The 17,603-nt window shown below is 41.2% G+C and overlaps 2 protein-coding genes across 2 annotated transcripts; one reads left to right on the plus strand and one right to left on the minus strand.

Annotated features, from left to right (window-relative positions):
* The first annotated feature begins 2,053 nt into the window (after positions 1–2,053).
* On the plus strand, positions 2,054–4,385 carry ecrg4a (ECRG4 augurin precursor a). The gene is made up of 4 exons (XM_029137515.3): positions 2,054–2,213; positions 2,916–2,963; positions 3,058–3,227; positions 4,022–4,385. Exons 1-4 carry the CDS (start codon positions 2,144–2,146, stop codon positions 4,169–4,171), a joined length of 438 nt encoding a protein of 145 aa, XP_028993348.1. The 5' UTR covers positions 2,054–2,143; the 3' UTR covers positions 4,172–4,385.
* Positions 4,386–4,705: 320 nt separating this feature from the next.
* uxs1 (UDP-glucuronate decarboxylase 1) lies at positions 4,706–17,360 on the minus strand. Its single transcript, XM_029137512.3, has 15 exons — positions 16,360–17,360; positions 15,337–15,364; positions 14,699–14,747; positions 13,776–13,819; positions 13,345–13,405; positions 12,788–12,968; positions 11,242–11,346; positions 10,696–10,755; positions 10,140–10,261; positions 7,892–8,011; positions 7,628–7,671; positions 6,643–6,703; positions 6,508–6,565; positions 5,816–5,919; positions 4,706–5,385 (listed from the first exon to the last, which is right to left on the minus strand). Exons 1-15 carry the CDS (start codon positions 16,448–16,450, stop codon positions 5,254–5,256), a joined length of 1,260 nt encoding a protein of 419 aa, XP_028993345.1. The 5' UTR covers positions 16,451–17,360; the 3' UTR covers positions 4,706–5,253.
* Positions 17,361–17,603: the final 243 nt, after the last annotated feature.

Here is a 17,603-nt window from a genome sequence, read left to right on the forward strand (position 1 = left end):
GGATGGTGGAGCGTTGGCGTCCAGAAGATGTGCAGTGAAAACATTTATTCATCCTGGAGGAGCACACGGATAAGATGAGGCTCGGAGGTTTGACACCAAGTAGGAATCACCTGTGATGAGTGCAGAGAGAAAACAAGCCAAACCCAATTTAAAGCACTGGGAAAATGCATTATATCAGTTAAAATATCTTTCAGGGGATAAGAGCTTTTCAGCCACTACTATTAGTCTGTCACTGGTTCTAACGTCACACCAGGAGGCCGAGATGAAGACATGAATGAGGGTGAAGGAACTGAGAGGACAATGTGTTCTGGAGCACGGATCCGTGTTCATCCGTGTTCAGTACTTTTCTGATCTCGTGATGTTCCAGTTCCTGGCAGAACTATAGAGAGGATTATGATCTGCTTTATCTGTGTCCAGGAATTTTCGCAGGCAGACGTGTGAAACGCGAGCGTCCACATGTACCAACGCTTTGCTCCTCTTTCCAGGCAAATCTGGACGAGCGCGATCGAAACGGAAAGCTATGAATCCTCTCAGAAACACTGAGATCTCCGCCTTTCCAGCCTTTCATGCCTCTCCTCATTTTCTCTGGGTCCATGACTGAAAATGACTAAAGGCGAATAAAAGAAACCTGAGAAATAATTGTTTTTCCATCCAGTGATTTTTGAAACTAAAACCCTGAAGATCTGTCCTCAGGAATCCACCTACTGCATGCGTTGCTGTTTTCCACCTTCAGTGGAAACGTGAGCCGGAGGACAGCGAGCGCATGAAGCCGCTCAGGAAGCACGAGTCGCCCCCAGCCTGTTCTTCAGCGGCAGCAAAACGAGGGCCTGGGCTCCTCAGCGACCTTTACAGCGCATCATTCATGGCTTGGTTCAATTCGATTCCCTCCAGAAGGAGCTCATCTTATTTTTCCCCTATTCTCATGCAGCCGTTCAGCTAAGTGAGACGTGAGACGCACAGCTGGAAGCAAAGACGGCGCAAACATCACCAGCACAGGCTGAATGACGACATCAAAAAAAAAAAAAAAAAAGAGACTGTCTAAATGGAACCGATCCTGATTTTCTCCTCATCTGGTTTCTTTCCTCTTTCTGTTTACTCCCCCCTCACTCTCTTCATGAAAGCAGCACAATCATCTGGCAGATTCTGGTTTCCTGCATTCCAGTGCTACATACGACACACACACACACACACACACACACACACACACACACACACACACACACACACACACACACACACACACACACACACACACACACACACACACACACACACACACACGCGCTTCAGAAGCGAACCTCTGCACAGTTGGGCTGATTTGCAGGAAAATGTTCACTGAAAAAGTTTTGCTTACGCGACGTGAGCTGAAAAGGTGCCGTCGTTTTGAGGAAACTTGCAGCAGAGTCAGACATCAGAGCGGTTCACAACAAGATTAGAGAAACCTGCCCAACGCTGCAGATACTGAGCCTGGCTGCAGTCAGAAGTCTGGAGGGATGAGGGCAGCCAGAGAGAGATTTTTATGCTTTTCATGACATTCAGCCAGGACGTAAAACCCACCCAGGGCCTGACAATGGGACTCAGCTCTATTAAACCTCATGCAGCACTGAGCTTCTTCCATCTGGGACGTCATGACACATAGAGAGCACGATCTTTTCTCCTCTTATCAGTTCATCTCAGTAGCATCAGGAGAAGCTGCTGTAGTAAATGTTACAGTCACTCTTTTTCAAGCATATAATTCCAAAAAGGATTTGACTGATGTGTCAATAGAGAATCAATTGCTTCAGCAAAACACTTCCTGCTAACTGCAAACACATTTCCATCCGCTGCGTCTCCTTTCAGAAAAGCCTAACTTCAATATTTCCAAGGCCCGCGTATCATTTCACAGAATTAACCTGCGTGACGGGCCACATGCAGCGTTTGCTTCCGTCTCACTGTGCGTCGCCTCAATGGGAGATGGGAAAGGACACGGATGAAGACTCAAGACGGTAAATGCTCCCAGATGCTGCCGCGTTTCTGTAGGCAGGGAGGTTAACCGCATTCCTCCGCCATAGGCCAGTTTCCATTGGCCGCCCACCCTCCCCTTTGTGCCGGAGCCTGCTCAGTTCTCTCGGGTCTTTATGCAGATCTGTACAGTGTCTATAAGATGGCATCCCAGCAGTTCTATGTCAGCTTAACTGGGCTGGCTGCACTGTTGCTAGTGTTGGCGCTCGGAGGTGAGTTTCATTTCTTCTACTTTACTTTTTGTTCATAAAACTGTGGCGTGATTGAATCCGTAGAATGTCTATAATAAAGTATGACAACATTAAAACTGGAGAGCAGGCAAAAAGTAAACTCTAGTAGTTATGTCTTTCTGCTTATTGGACCTTATTGTTTCTTTTTAAAGTTGATCTGTCCAACAGTTAGTGTGACGTGCAGTACAAGCTATGTGCAGAAAGCCATTTTCCCCAATTCCCCCTTCTAACTGAACCATGATATTTTATGATTAAGGCACGATGTGCACTGCTGTTCTGTGCATATTCTCTGAGAATAAGCAGTTCTGTGAAGTACCCCTGTCTGTGTAGCGTCCAAAAGTACAAAACAACTCATTACTGCGCACCACAGCGATAACACACGGCCATGAAAAACACTCTGGCAAATATATTTATATGCAAATTGAACAGTTACTAGTTCTCTGTTAATGACAGAGGGCCCCACTTCAACATTTGCATCTATTATGAAAACTGAGAACAATCACATGTATAAAAGAGATGTCATGCAGAGAAAAGTGAATAGTGTAACTGTAGGTGTATAATTAATGTCAGCCTTAAGAACATATTAACATCCACATTGACTGAACAATCATCAGTCAGTCTGACGTACCTGCATGGAAAACGGGTGTTGTCCTGCAGCTCATTAGTCCCTTGACCCCTTTACAGATGCGTCCAGTGGAGGCAGCTTGCACAAGATACTAAGAAAGAGAGATGGTACCACCCATGCAAACACAATACAGTATTCTTACATCACCAACCAAGACCAACTCCAGTAAAACACACCTCTTACTGTTGTGCCCCCACCCAGTGGCAGCAGCAGCTGCCGGCCCCTCGAAGTCGTCCGTCGCCATCCAACCGTCCAAGGCTCAAGAGTTCCTGGCCAAGCTCAGCAGGACCAGGAGGCACATTTGGGATCGCACCAGACCAGACGTGCAGCAGTGGATCGCGCAGTTCATGTCCATGGGATATGATGAGCAGGTGAGCTGGTATTTACAGGAGTGAGAAGACAGAAATGTGTGATTGGAGAGATGATACAGTGCGTCTCACCTGGCCTGGGAATGCTTTGGATTCCCCAGGAGTCTGTACAGCGACGTCATCAGGTTCGTCCTGGTCGGTTCTGGTGAACATAATGGCCAGAAGTGTTCACCTCACTCGTTACTGATCTAAAGTGACTGCAAAAGAGTGACGCGTTAAACCACCAGGAGTCAGCAAAAACCAGATTTACTAGGGGAAATGGAGCTTTGCTCTTCACTGTATGTCACAAATGACTGTCAGGTTTAAACAGGCTGAAACAAGAGAGGGAGAAGAGTCAGAGTCTGTGATCGGGCTTCATGACGTGAAAAGTGTTCCTGCCTGACTGAATTATTAGACAAATGTAGACATAAATACGTCTAACCTCTCACACGGAGCACAACGGAGCCGGTTTACTCGTCTTCCAAGTCAGCGTCGTGTGAAATCCACTAGAGACTGATGAATGACAGGGCAGATAAAAGCAGCGAAAAGGAAAACGCGGTGCACAGAACAACCCGACCGGCCAGCGTCCGTGACAGCTGACAGTATTTCCCTTTCAGCAATTGTTGCAGTATTTCTCCGACTGATGCATGGATGCGTTTAGCTCAAAAGGTCGAAGCTGTCAGAGCGCTGGCCTTTTCAGCGTTCGCCACATCCGAGCCTGCCGCCGGTCTCTGTGGGCCTGTTATCAGCTCTGAACGCCAGACACTTGTCAGGGCCCTCTCCTAACGAGGCGCGTCCGCCGTGCTCTTCCTCACCAGAGGCTGGAGGCTGACCTGTCGTACTGGATGGACCACGCACGAGCCAATGATCAGGGACGTCAGCACCACTACGATGAAAACGCCCCGCTCGCCCCGCAGCACCCCAGCTCCTACAGACACGGGGCGAACGTCAACTACGACTACTATTAACCCCCACGGCATTCACAGAAGTCCCAGGACCCGCTGGCCAGAGGCTCCTTCCTTTGTCTGAGTCAGCGAGTAGCTTCTTACCAAGGCAGCCTTAACTTTTACTCCCTCCACAGCTGCTGATTTTAATCTGTAACAGTAAAAATATTTGGAAACCCCCTTATTTAGGCATAATTGTGTATTACACTTAAAGTGCGATAATAAAAGACCTGAAGCACTTCTTTTGTCATCATACAACCAAGAAAACGCTAATTAAGTACTGTATAGATTGGCCGCTCCACCAAATAAGGCATCACGCCTTCCCTTCAATAAGCAAAAAACAGAATGAGCAGCTATCGTCCATGTCCCTTTAAATAAAAGGACAATTTTTTGAATCACACATCAACTTCAAAATCACCAATTTAAGTTATGGCTTGGTTGAATCTATCAACCACACACCTTCACTCTACCGCTGCATCTGCTCATGCAAACGATATAAACCTCTGCTTGACAACTGAACACTTGCACAAGCACACACAAGATATTGTCTCCCTAATATCATACACAAAACACTGAAAATATTTTATTAAAATAGCATCTTCACCTGAAATGCATAATTCACAACACAATGATGTCCTGAAGAACAGATAATGATGCTGTAAGAATCCAGAGGATTTGTTGTGCAGCCTGCGTGTCCACAAAAGAGGACAAATCATCCGGTGGAACAATAAAGTCAGCTCTTCTCCAGAGACAAACACCAACTGAAGAAATAACACAAATCACTGATGCACAGTACAAGCGGTTCGCAAAGATGTTGGTTTTAAATAGCAAAAACAAAAATCCACAAATAAAGTAGGCTGGGTTTCAGAATTCTCTCCTCCTCAATTCAGGCTCGTCCAGTCAAGCAAAGTCTGGTAAGGAAGGCCAGGCTTACCCACGGTGCAGCTGCAGGCCCAACGCGAGGCAGCTGGATCTTTTAAAAGTGAATTAATGACAAACAGTCTCTGCTTCTCAAAAAACACACATAGATCATTTTCCAGAGTGCATTACTCAGTGTATTTCTGAGAAGTGCTGTTCAAGGAGTCTTAACATCTGTCAGTGGAAAGTCAGTTATGTCTAGGTCTTCCTTTCTTCATGCGGGCGGCTTTAGGTTTGGGGATGTACTGGTTGTTGGCCTGATGCTCCAGTTCTCTGCTGAAGTACTGAATAGTTTTGTTCAAGCCTTCTTCCAATGGAACCTGATGTGAGAAACAGACATTTAATATAATATTAATATAGTATCTCTCTATAATAAGTACAAATGTTATGGGGCCATAAAAATATGGATTATATTTATATACACACACAAACATTATATTGCTGACATAAATATTATCAACCTGACCTGTGTTTTTCATAATTTATCATATTCAAGTTACCATACTTTAGAAATACTGTACTAATATTAAGAGAACAGGGTAATAATGACTTTTAATAACCCCTTTATGTCCGTGTCTAAATCTCTGTTTCTTTTGATGTTTGTTTTGTTGCTTTACTGGTCCATTAAATCCCTAAATTTGCACTGAGCTCCTCGGTATTAAAACATTTACTGTGCATATTGCATGACTGTGTGTGTGCACATGTGAATGTTTCAGAATATTCCTGCAGACAGGTTTGGGTCACACGTACCACTGGCTCCCAGTTGAGCGAAATTTTCGCTTTAGTGATGTCAGGTCTTCGCCTCTGTGGGTCGTCCTGGGCCTCTGGAAGGAACTCAATCTCACTCCGACTTACTGTGTAAAAAACCCATGAGATTATAAATGACTCGTCAGCGTGAGGTTCTTTTGTTTCTGTCTGTATGTTTTGCACATACAAGATTTAATACAGTTCTTAAACCTTTTAGTACTACTGGAAAAAAAGTATAATTAATATAGCGCAAAGCCAACTTTACTCTGTGTATATAGTAAAATGCCAATAAAACAGTCAATAATCTGAGCCGCTTTCATTGTTGTTATGAAAGTGATGAAAGCAAACTGGGAAATAAATTTTCCATTATTCCTCCAGAGAAATAGATAGCTTTATGTTCCAGAGATCACTGTGCCACAGAGGTCTGACTAAAAAACTGATATGAGGATGAAAAAGAATTTTAAGAAAAAGGCAGACGGGTGAGCTGAGCCTGAGTAAACAGAGATAAACTGGACCAAGGCACCTGTGTGTTTACACACACACACACACACACACACACACACACACACACACACATGCGCACACACACACACACACACACACACACACACACACACACACACACACACACACACACACACACACACACACACACACACACACACACACACACACACACACACACACACTCTTACCAACAAGACTCTTGATCAGCTGAGCGAACTCCAATATGGTGTGCTCCTCTGGGTTCCCCTGCAAACAAAACCTTCCATCACATCACTGTGAACACAAGGTCCAGCATCCGAGTAAGTAAATACCGTGGATCTCACCAGATTGACTGGACTGCTGACGTTACTGTTCATCAACAACACCAGGCCGTTCACCAGATCACTGGAAAACAAATTAGACAGAGATACATCAATAAGCTTCAGCTCATGACATGTGCTAATCCCAATCCACCAGAGTGACAATGACAATCAATAAATCCCTACCAAGATCAGTATACTTTAAAACTAGATCACAAAATGGCAGAAAAGACAAAGTGCGTAGGAGTTCTGTGGGCCTGGGCTGACAGTCAGTGCAGTGCTGTGAGTCATTTGCTTTTCATCAGATTACCTGCCAAGGCCTTGGAGAAGATGCTGAGAAGATGCTGAGAACATGCGTAAATACACCCACAGTAGCAGAAACAAAACAGACCTCGCACAGCCTCTCAAGATAAAGTCTAATTGAAATTCTTTCCTTTATTTGCCCAACCTGCCTCACTAGTCAGCATCAGCAGAAACCTGTTCAATAAGCCACCAAGAATGCACCGAAATGTACAATTGACCATGACAAGCAGGTTAATACAGGCTAATGGAAACTGCTGCAAATAACAATAAATAAGTAGGCAACAGACCTATCTGATTTCTCCATTCACTTTATGCATGTTGGGTTGCCCAGCATTATATAGAGGTGTGTGTGTTATTTACAACAGTCTCAATGAAAATAATCAGAAGGACAAAACAAAGAACTTTCGAAACACTAGAATTCAGCAGAGGCACTTGAGGAATGCCAGGATCAATAGTCTGCACTTAAGTGCAGCACAAACTCAGTGCCTCAAACCATGAGCCATCTACCACCTTTCTACAAAACACTGGTGGAGCTGTTAAACTGCTTCTCATTCAGATGCAGCTTTCTGTCAGATAAAAAGTAATTCAGTCATTATTTAGCGTTCTAACGTTTGTAAACTCCAATAAATAATGTATATTACTTTATTACTAATTCATCCGAAGATATTAAAAAAAAAAAACACGTGCCTTCAGTTGCTGATCTTACCTTACGTATTGAAACGCTCGTGTTTGGGAACCAGTACCATAAACCTACAACACAAAAGGAAACCGATTGGAATTTCTTAAAGCAAATTGAAATACAGATACAGTAGGTACAATAATGTTGGACAGTTTCTCTTGAATTTAAAGTGAAACGACCTTAACTATTCAGGGATTATAAAAAAAAAAACTATGGTATAACAAGTTGGGAATTAGAGCCATCAAACACACACAATGGCTGCTGACATGAAGGTAAAGCTAAACTGCGCACAGTGAGAGGTTCTCCCTGTAGAGCCTGCAGGATGAAGTTGCTGACAACACGTCCATCGTTCATGTGCATTCGAGAACCGAAGGTGTTGAAGATTCTCGCCACTCTCACTTCTACTCCTTCCTAGGAACAAACATGGAAGAAAATGTTTGACATTTAATAAATAGATTCTACTGTGCTACCAGGTTCTTCCTACAGTGTACATTTAGAGGAACTGTATACACAACCCACATAAAATGAACTGACTGCCATCTGAAGTCACGTGAAAACACACCTTTTTAAAAACCCATGGCCTTCTACAGTCAACCTTATGCATGACTGAAATGTAGATCATTATGAATAAAAACATGAAAATTATGCAGATTGTTTTCTTAAAAATACTGAACATGAAATTCAATGGACACCACATGGAAATTATTTCAGTACAGACATGAACAAGGACACAATGATAACATGACTAAGGTCTGGAGAAGGCATTGATAGATCGCCCTGTCATGAACGAGAAAAATTAATGTGCATTTGAATGCAAGCACAACATTTCAAAGTAGTAACCACAGAACTTAAAAATCAAACCAGTTTCATACTCGTGTCAAGCATAAAATTCAACAGGTTATTAATAATTGGGTGCATCTCCCCACAAAAACAACAATAATTCAGCTGGTTTTGACTAGAGATGTGACTTGTCCCTATATTGAATAGCAAGGTCTTATTTGCAGCAGCAGCAGCAGCAGCAGAGACCCCCAGTCACACTGAGGCACACTGTTCTTAATGCCAAGGTTCATGCAGATTAAGCAGCAAATACTGAGCCGCCAGGCAAAGCCATTAATAAAGTGTGGCCGCGTAACCAAGGTCAAGTCGGGACTGAAGACCTACTGTATGAATGTTAAACACACTACAAGTCCTAACAGCTGGAAATTAACATGAAGCCTTTTAGTTAGTAGTAAAGAACATTAAATCTCAAATCTGTATGCGCAGCACTGATCGCATTTTACTTCCTGTTCTGCCACTATAACATGAGAAACCTGTACGGTTAGGTGGTGGAGATGATGGAGTTTTCATTACGTACTCTCGTTATTACATGCTATGTACATGTTATGTGACAGTGAATTGAACGTATGTACTTTGACTTGTGTCTAAACCAAGAACCACTATCAAACTAATAAAAGAACATTTCCTTCCACTCAATCTGGTTTCCCCTGTTTGGAGTGCAAGTCAAGGTAACCGTAATTATCACCGTAACACACAGATGACATCATAAAGCAACGCTGCCGGCATCTGTTGAAGCAGCACTAGTGTTAGCTTGCACTGGCTGGCAGCAATGCTGGTGTGATCTCAAGCCATCACGAGAATATTTACTTAATGTCACACACCTTCGAAGCAGCTCATTTATTGCTTCTGCCAAAGGAAGACTATTTGCAGTTGATCAGCAACACAACTGTGCAGCAATGTTGTTAACCAATTTGTAAATGTATATTCCTTTACATCTTTCTAACTTCTACATTTCTTTATTTAGCTTTGCACATGTGGATAATTTGCCCATGGGTCAAAAATTGACTTTAAATACATGATGTCAGCACAATATCATTATTAACTAAATATGGACTGCTACAAAGTCATGTCACAGTTTTCACCTCCTGAGAAGCAGAGAAGACGAGCACTCATCATTTTTTAAATGTTAATATATTTCGATTACATGACCAGGCTATAGATGTAGTGTGTGATATTCTTGTCAATCTACTGAAAAGACTGACAGTCCGATATTGAAGACAGGCAATTTCCAAGAAAAGTGTGAAGGAAATAATGAGGAGCTGCGGTGGAGCAGGAGGCGAGGGCAATAAATAAATATCACCTGCCTGAAGCAAATGCATGAGAAGCTAATCATATCTGATCATCAAAGGCTGGCGTCAATCACCAGGAAAAAATATTAAGTGTCATGTGAGCTGTTTAAAAGCCTATGACATTTTAAAGTACATTTTTCAACACATAACTCCAGTCCAGTCTCAACACAAGATTCTCTGCCATGTCTTAACAAAAACCAGAATATCCTCTCGAAAACAACCCCTTAGCAGCACCTGAATCTTATATGCTGACACTGAAGAAGTTATAATTAGAGGCAGTTATATACTCTTGTGGGGAAAAAAAATAATTTTTAATTAATTGATTAGTTGACTCACTGAGATGTTGAGTGGAAGGAGGATCTCTAAGCGACCTGTCATTTTCTCTGTACGCAGTTCAACTTCAGCGGTCGTACCTGTTTCATGTAGGCATAACACATCGTCTCGGCCACGCGCTTCCCCTCATCATAACACGCTCGTGGACCAATTGGATTCACGTGTCCCCAGTACTCCTCATTTTGAGGATGCACCTCTGGGTCTGAGAATATATAAATGGAACATGTGACACTTCAGACAAATGTGAAGATCATCACTGCTGCATTTTAGCTTCCAACAAATTAGAGAAAACAACTCGGCTTGCAAAACAATCTAATCAAGCTTTATCTATGTAGGTTTATAGTTTTATGGCTTTACCATCTGCACAACCTGAGCTGGATGAGTCCATAAAATATGGCTCACTAGTCCAATTCAAATGGTTCAATATTCAGATGGATGATTTCAGGATGTGTTGTCATGTTATTCTGGGCATTAAGAACTAAATGGGCTTTACTGGGGTCAGCTCAGAGAATAACATTTAGTTCTGTACACATATGTTCCTACAATTCGCTGTGTTTCCTTTCCAGGGCTGTATGTAAAGTTAACAATTCACATACAGAGTCTGTGAACATGGAACCAGCTCTTCTGGGGCCTTACCTCCATAAACCTCAGAAGTAGAAGCCAGAAGAAGTCTGGCACCCACACGTTTGGCCAGCCCTGAGAAAAGAAAAGTCAAACAGTGTCCTTTTACATAAGGAGATTAAACTCTGGCCTTAAACCTGAGCAGACGCATACGAACTGAAAAGGTGTGATGGAACACACTGCACCATAACAGGCTACACAATGTCAAAACATTGGCTTTATCCAAGACGGATATACAGACAAAGGTCTTGTGTTTGAGTCATGGGATTCATGGTCATTTCCGATAATGAATTCATTAGAACAAATGTCATCAGTGTAAACTACCATTTTGAATATTTAACAGCTTCTGCTTTATTTGAGCTGATGACTTTATGCTACACTTTTTTTTTAAATTAGTGACTTTTGAATTTAATGTAATTGTTTTCTATTAGGTGAATAATGTGATTAAAGCAGATTTGAAAAATAAAAATATAAAAGAAAAATTCTTGCTTTAACTTCGCTCATTATGAAAGCAATCATCATAAATAGGTGGACTAAGTTATGCATTATGCACTTACTCACCGAGCATGTTAAGTGTACCAATGGTGTTGGTCTTCAGGGTTTTGATGGGGTTGTACATGTAGTTAGGTGGTGAGGCTGGAGATGCCAGGTGATAGATCTGATCCACTGTGAGAAGCAGGAAGAAAAAGTCACGTCACCTTCTGACATACGAAGAAATATTTTTATAGTGCTGGCTACTCGGGGGAGAACACCATACAAAAGCATTTAAATGGTGGAGCTGAAGACAAGTATGAGACGGGCAAATTCGGGTATATAATTTTCTTGAGTTCATTCTCAAGGTACATTACCTAATAAATAACACTTCCACATATCAGCTATCACAGTTCCAGTTGCTGCATAAATTTGAACATTTGCATGCAAATGATCAGTGACAGGGTCAGAAACATGAACACAGTTCTAACTGCTTCTCCAAAGCATGTCTGCCATTCATCACCATCCCTGGTTCTTGTCAGCAAAATACACACACTGATTTCAGAATCCTATGCAGCAACAGGGTGTCCGAGAGTAATTTGTCCGAGAGTTAGTGAAGACTTTCCTTAATTTTCCATTGCTTTATTTCCTTTTATCTACCACATGCACGGCTGTAATTGTCACGACAGCCATGATGCATCCTGGTGGGAGCAGTCACTTTGATGGTGCAGCCTTCCATCTTATTCCATCAGCAAAACTTAAAACTTCCTCCAGATTTCCCATTTTCACACATCACGAGACTCTTGGCTGGTATTCAAAGCTGGTGGATTTTTACAAATATCATATTTCAACTACAAAGACACAGCAATAGGAGCCATGTTTACGTGTTTGCATTTGCTACAGTCACGGTAGTGGAGCTTCTTGTTTGGTGTCTGTGTAACTTCATGTATATTTTATTTTTATTTATTGGCGCTGATGTGTCTGCCAGCTAGCCTGTGCAAATTCATACAGTGATAGCATACTAGATTATGTCTAGGTCCTATCAACCTATAAAACTGGAGAATCACTAACACTGTCCTTGTTTGTGTTGTTCTGCTGAGACCATCCAATGTTATCTCAGCATAAACTGAGTAAAGTATATGCCAATAACTCAGAGTTGGCAAATTAATCACTTCACTCAAAAATACAACTTATATACTGCAATAGATCTTTACTCTATTCATCGTTAATGATATTGCAGCTATTAATTCAGTCAGCTTACATAAATCCCTTGTCAGCAGGCTGCAGGGCTAACAAACCATAGCAACAAGGCTGGAACAATGAGACATTTCCTGTCCATTACCAAAACGTCGGAGCACCCACACATCTGCAGGGGGTTATTTAGTGTCTGCCACATTACACCACAGTAGCTATCTTTGTCACACGCTATAATAACCGCATGGAACCATGCGAACAGTATCATGAGAAATTTAGAATATTAAGAGCAGGTAAGCAGTAAACCTTCATGTAATAATATATAAATGCCCATTAGACCTTTGTGTTAACAGGATAATTGTTTAACTTTCGGTTGCAATTCAGCTTTAAACCTTAACAGTGAGTAAAAGTGTCATCACTCACCATTTACTCCCTCACTCACCTTCAATATAGAGAGGCTCCACCACATCATGATTGATGAGCTCAAAGTTTTCATGACCAATCCAGTGCTCCACGTTTCTCTTTCTCCCTGTGAAGAAGTTGTCAACCACAGTAACCTCATGGCCATCCATCATCAGCTTATCAGTCAGGTGGGACCCAACAAAACCAGCACCTCCAGTAATCTAGCAGAGGAATACAACTTTGTTTTAAGGCAAATAAAAGAGCAATAATAAATTTCATCTTGAAACACACAAGAGGTTGAGGCGTGCAGGAGTGCTGGTAGGTTAATTATTAGCAAAACATATTTGAGTGACTTAATCATTGTAGAGTATAACCATGTCTTGTCAGGACATGGCCACTAACACATGTACCAATCAAATGTGAAGGTTTGCAGAAGACGTCAGTCAAAGGAAATGTGCACCACTTGTATGAGCACCAGTAGTAACATGCTCTTATGTTAAGGTTGAATTAACATAACATTTTCATTGTGTTGAGAACTGTACAGCAATGTCAAATAAGCTCACTGTGACCACAGTATAATACAGGGTTGTCACGTACCAAAATTCTCTTTCTATCCTTTTCTGACAGGAATTTCACAGGTGGATATTTCTGGGAAAAACTTTGAGAGAGAAAGAAACACTTTATTTATGGGAATCTGAACAGACATTAACATTAACCTTTTTATGCAAGGTTCTAACAATGTTCAGTTTTTATTCTCGCCTCTGTGAGTGACTCGTTCAGTATTAGAGATAATTAGAAAGCAGCAGCAGCAAGAATAAGAATGAATAAATAATGAAAAGTCAAAGTAATTGCTTGTTCTATAATTAAACTATTCATTTCAGCCATTAGGTTTCATATTGTTTTTTAGAAAAAAAACTTAATATATGAAAAATATAACATAATGTACATGCTTATCTCAATACACTGCACAAAGATTATTCCTGCTAAATGCCCTTGTTACTGTACTTGACATATAACACTAAACCTACCTTTGTTCCAGATCATGAATCTTTTCCCTGAGAGGAGCCAAAGCCTGAAGGAGAGGGGAGATTGAAAGGCCTTCAGTGCTGAACTGGCCGCTGAATGTCTTTCTCAAAGGTTGTAACAACAGACACGGCATTTAATGTAAACTGATGGTTAGATTGATATAATTTTCATGTTTATTGTTATTCTTCTTCCTTGTCACCTGTTTATAAAAAATATATTTTTCAGCTTTATGTGTTACTACCTCTGCTCTTGCTCATTGTTGAGTGTTTTATAGATAGATAGATGTTGCATAGAGTATAGATCTTTAGCCTAACTTATAAAATAGCAGATATGTGCAGGCAGGGTCAGAACTGATGAAAGCAGGGGAAGCTTTAAAAAGGAGGAAGGGAGAAAGACACATCATGGATGTAAAGCAACTACTCCATACATGAATACATGAACATAAGGCTGTGTGCCGACTGTGACACATCTGCTGGACAGAGGGTCATGAAGTCCTTGAGGAGAGTTTATGATTTGTGACTTGACTTTCATAGCCTAACTAAATGTCAATTCTTCCATAGTAGCAGATGCATTTTCTTTGAAATCATCAAAACGATTTTTGCCTGTTAGGCTGCCAGAAGTGTGATTGATTCTACAGACCCGTCAAGTCTTTGAAATCTAAGGTCAAGCTGATGTAATTAATTTAGCGAGCACCTGCAACACTTGATAAGCATAAAGTTAGATTAAAACCTGAAGCAATTATAATTTGTATCTGTAATATATGTCATTTCTACATAACACTTTAAGAACGTTTGGTATGTGCTTGTTTAACTCCTGTATTTAATTCTTAAATAATGAAGATACTGGCTGATAGAACACAACAGAGAAATTCAAAACTGCAAAAGACAACAATAAGTGAATTTAAATACAGCAAAGTTTAACTCACGTCATTAATTTTCTCCTTGATCGCATTTTCTTCATTTTCTTGAATTGATCTATTATGAAAGAAAAGGCATGTATATATTTCAAGACATATAAGGGAAACCACTGTAGGTGAAACTCAGTGGTTGACAAATAGTTATTATTTTACATAATAACTACATCGTGAGACATCATCATGCTCTTGAGTTAAATATCTGCCAAGAGAGGGTATAAAGAGGCATTTTTCATTAAATGTTCCCGTCAGGATTGATTAACTTAACTAGTTGAATGCCCCCTGCTGATGTAGATCACATTCATAATGTTCAGTAAATAATGTCATTAGAGTGACTCTGTGACTTTATTTGGATGATTTATCCTTTTGCTGAAGCTCCAGATCCTGGGAGAATCCTGATTAGAGTTTAAAGCACCGATGCTAAACCATTTAAGATGAATAAATCACACTAGGGTGGAAAATATGACAAGTCTGAGTTGTGTTGGCTGCGCCCATCCACTGCAATTCAAATCCAAATAACCCATTTATATTGACATTCAAAACAGCATTATATTATTTGTAAGTCTGTTCTGTAATGTTTATAGGTCTGAAAGACAACGTGATCTTGTACCTGAATTTAAAGATGTAAGAATATATAGAAAGAAATGTACCTCATGTTCGTATATGTTCCCCAAACAGCTGTAAGGCAGAGAAAAGGGTTGTCATGAAACAAGATTCATGTAAAAATATTTACAGAGCAGTTACATCAGTCCAACAAAGACCCAGAGACCGCTGGGTATTTCTGTATCAGACACATATGAACCAAAAGTGGACCACCCACAATGGCTTTCGCTAAGCTTGTGTAGAGCTAAGCAGCACAATATGCTTCAATGGAGGCTGAGCGGAGGAGGACTAAGACCTACAGGCCTCAGACAACTCCGAAAACCAATTTCATTCTAATTTTTAGAAGATTTATTGAAGAAGATTTAGCAAAAAAATAAATAACACTATGTAAAAGACAGGAAACCACATCAATCAAACCTGAAGGACCATTGGCATCTCCTCCCTCGTTGGTATCAAGACTAGCTTGGACTTGGTGTTGTTGACTAAAGCCAAGCAACTACATTTCATGTAATGAAATTAAAGACTTTTTAATAACCTACACTAAAATTAGCAATTTTACTAAAGGTGTTGTAAAGATCTGTTCCTCAAAACAACAGTAAAAGAATATATGAGAAGTAAAGGGAAAAAGTGTCTGGAGCCTTATGAGTCATATTAACATTTAAAAACAAAACTTTTTTAAGGGAATAATAAGTTCACTGACCAAAAAAAAGTAACTTCCTGTGGAAAACCCAAGAAAGATTTTGGTACAAATAAGTTTAACAGGGAAAATTCAATGAAATGGTTGATGTTAAAAAAATACAGCTCAATAACATAAAACAATCTGAAGTGCTAAGAGGATAATATGGTTTCAAAATCACACTGAACTATTAATGAACAAACAAATAATTCAACACTTTGTTAGAGCTACATAATAGGGGCTTGACCACCAGAGAGTAATCTATGCCAGCTTTAACTAATCATACAGTACTAATTTACCTTGACTGCCAAGGTTTAGAAAAACAAGCAAAGACTTTTCAGTTGTCAGCTTTATATATCACAAAACACGCAAAAACAAGAATACGTGGACTTACAGGCAATATACGCGATCAAAGCGAGGGCAAAAAGCAGCTTCATCATTCTTCGGTTTAGTCCTGATACCATCCAGATGACCCGCTTCATCATCCGCTCAATGCAACTGGACCATGAGACACGCTCAAGTCCAGCTACCGCATTTTGGCTCGCAGCTCGTCATGTCCTTGGATAGGTCCGATCTTGAGGATGTTGTGGCTTTTTCCGAGGACTGCGGTGACTTTGTTGCTCGTAAATAACAAAGTAAGCGCAGCCGGCTAAAGGCGACAGGCGAGCTAGCTGCTGCCGCTGCTGCTACGTCAACACAGAGCAGGACCGGTTTACGTGGCTAGCAGCGTACACACGGCACAGGTAGCAACGCTATCAGGTGACAGGCTACACTGGAGTGTCAACATCAACCACTAGTTACACGCAAAGTTGTGTGCCACCGCCATCAATCCCCGGCTAGCCACACAGCTCTATTAGCCGCAGCGGGTTAGCACTTCTTTCTCCTCAGATAAAGTCGTTAAAGACTTGTTTACATGCGCTACCGCATTAGCAACAAGTATGACAGGGATCCCAACGGTCAGCCGTTAGCGCCACACTAGCACTTAGCTACGACTAGCTAGCAAGCTAATTCACCGAAATCGCATTTTTTCCCGTTCATAGCTGCCGCTGGGGAAACTTGAACTGCAGACCCTTCCTCGCATTTATATAGAGAAAAACACCCGCATGGTGAAACAAGCGTTTAGCTTAAGCCAGCGCAGACGCCCATATGTCGCAGTTTGCGCCCCTCAGCCAGGCCGAGGAGTAGCAGCACATGAGCGATTACTCTTGGCTCGATTTAGCAACCTGCTTCTCCTCTCGCACTAACTTTGTTAGCATCATGCTACCACGGAGGAAATTTTTGATTAACAAAACACTGGATTATTACAACGAAGAGGGCGCAGCTCTAAAACTCCCAACACGACACGTTAATTCACACGAAACTTTCCACAGTGTGACCTCCCTCTCTCCGCCACTGTTACTTGTTTGGCGCTGCAGACGTCCGGTGCCGTAGAATATTGCGCCACATTAATTTATAATAAGCAAATAAATAACTAGATTTGAGAACCAGAGACTACATGACAACAAGACAATAAAAACTTAAACAGTAAAAATTTACCAATTTATGTCGTATTATTTCAAAATCTTGTCTGCTCCATGTAACAAATCTGATTAATGACTTAAAAGATTTAAATCCATGTGCCCTTTTACATTACACCCT

The sequence above is a fragment of the Betta splendens genome, chromosome 21 (assembly GCF_900634795.4).
Source record: "Betta splendens chromosome 21, fBetSpl5.4, whole genome shotgun sequence".
NCBI lineage: Eukaryota > Metazoa > Chordata > Actinopteri > Anabantiformes > Osphronemidae > Betta > Betta splendens.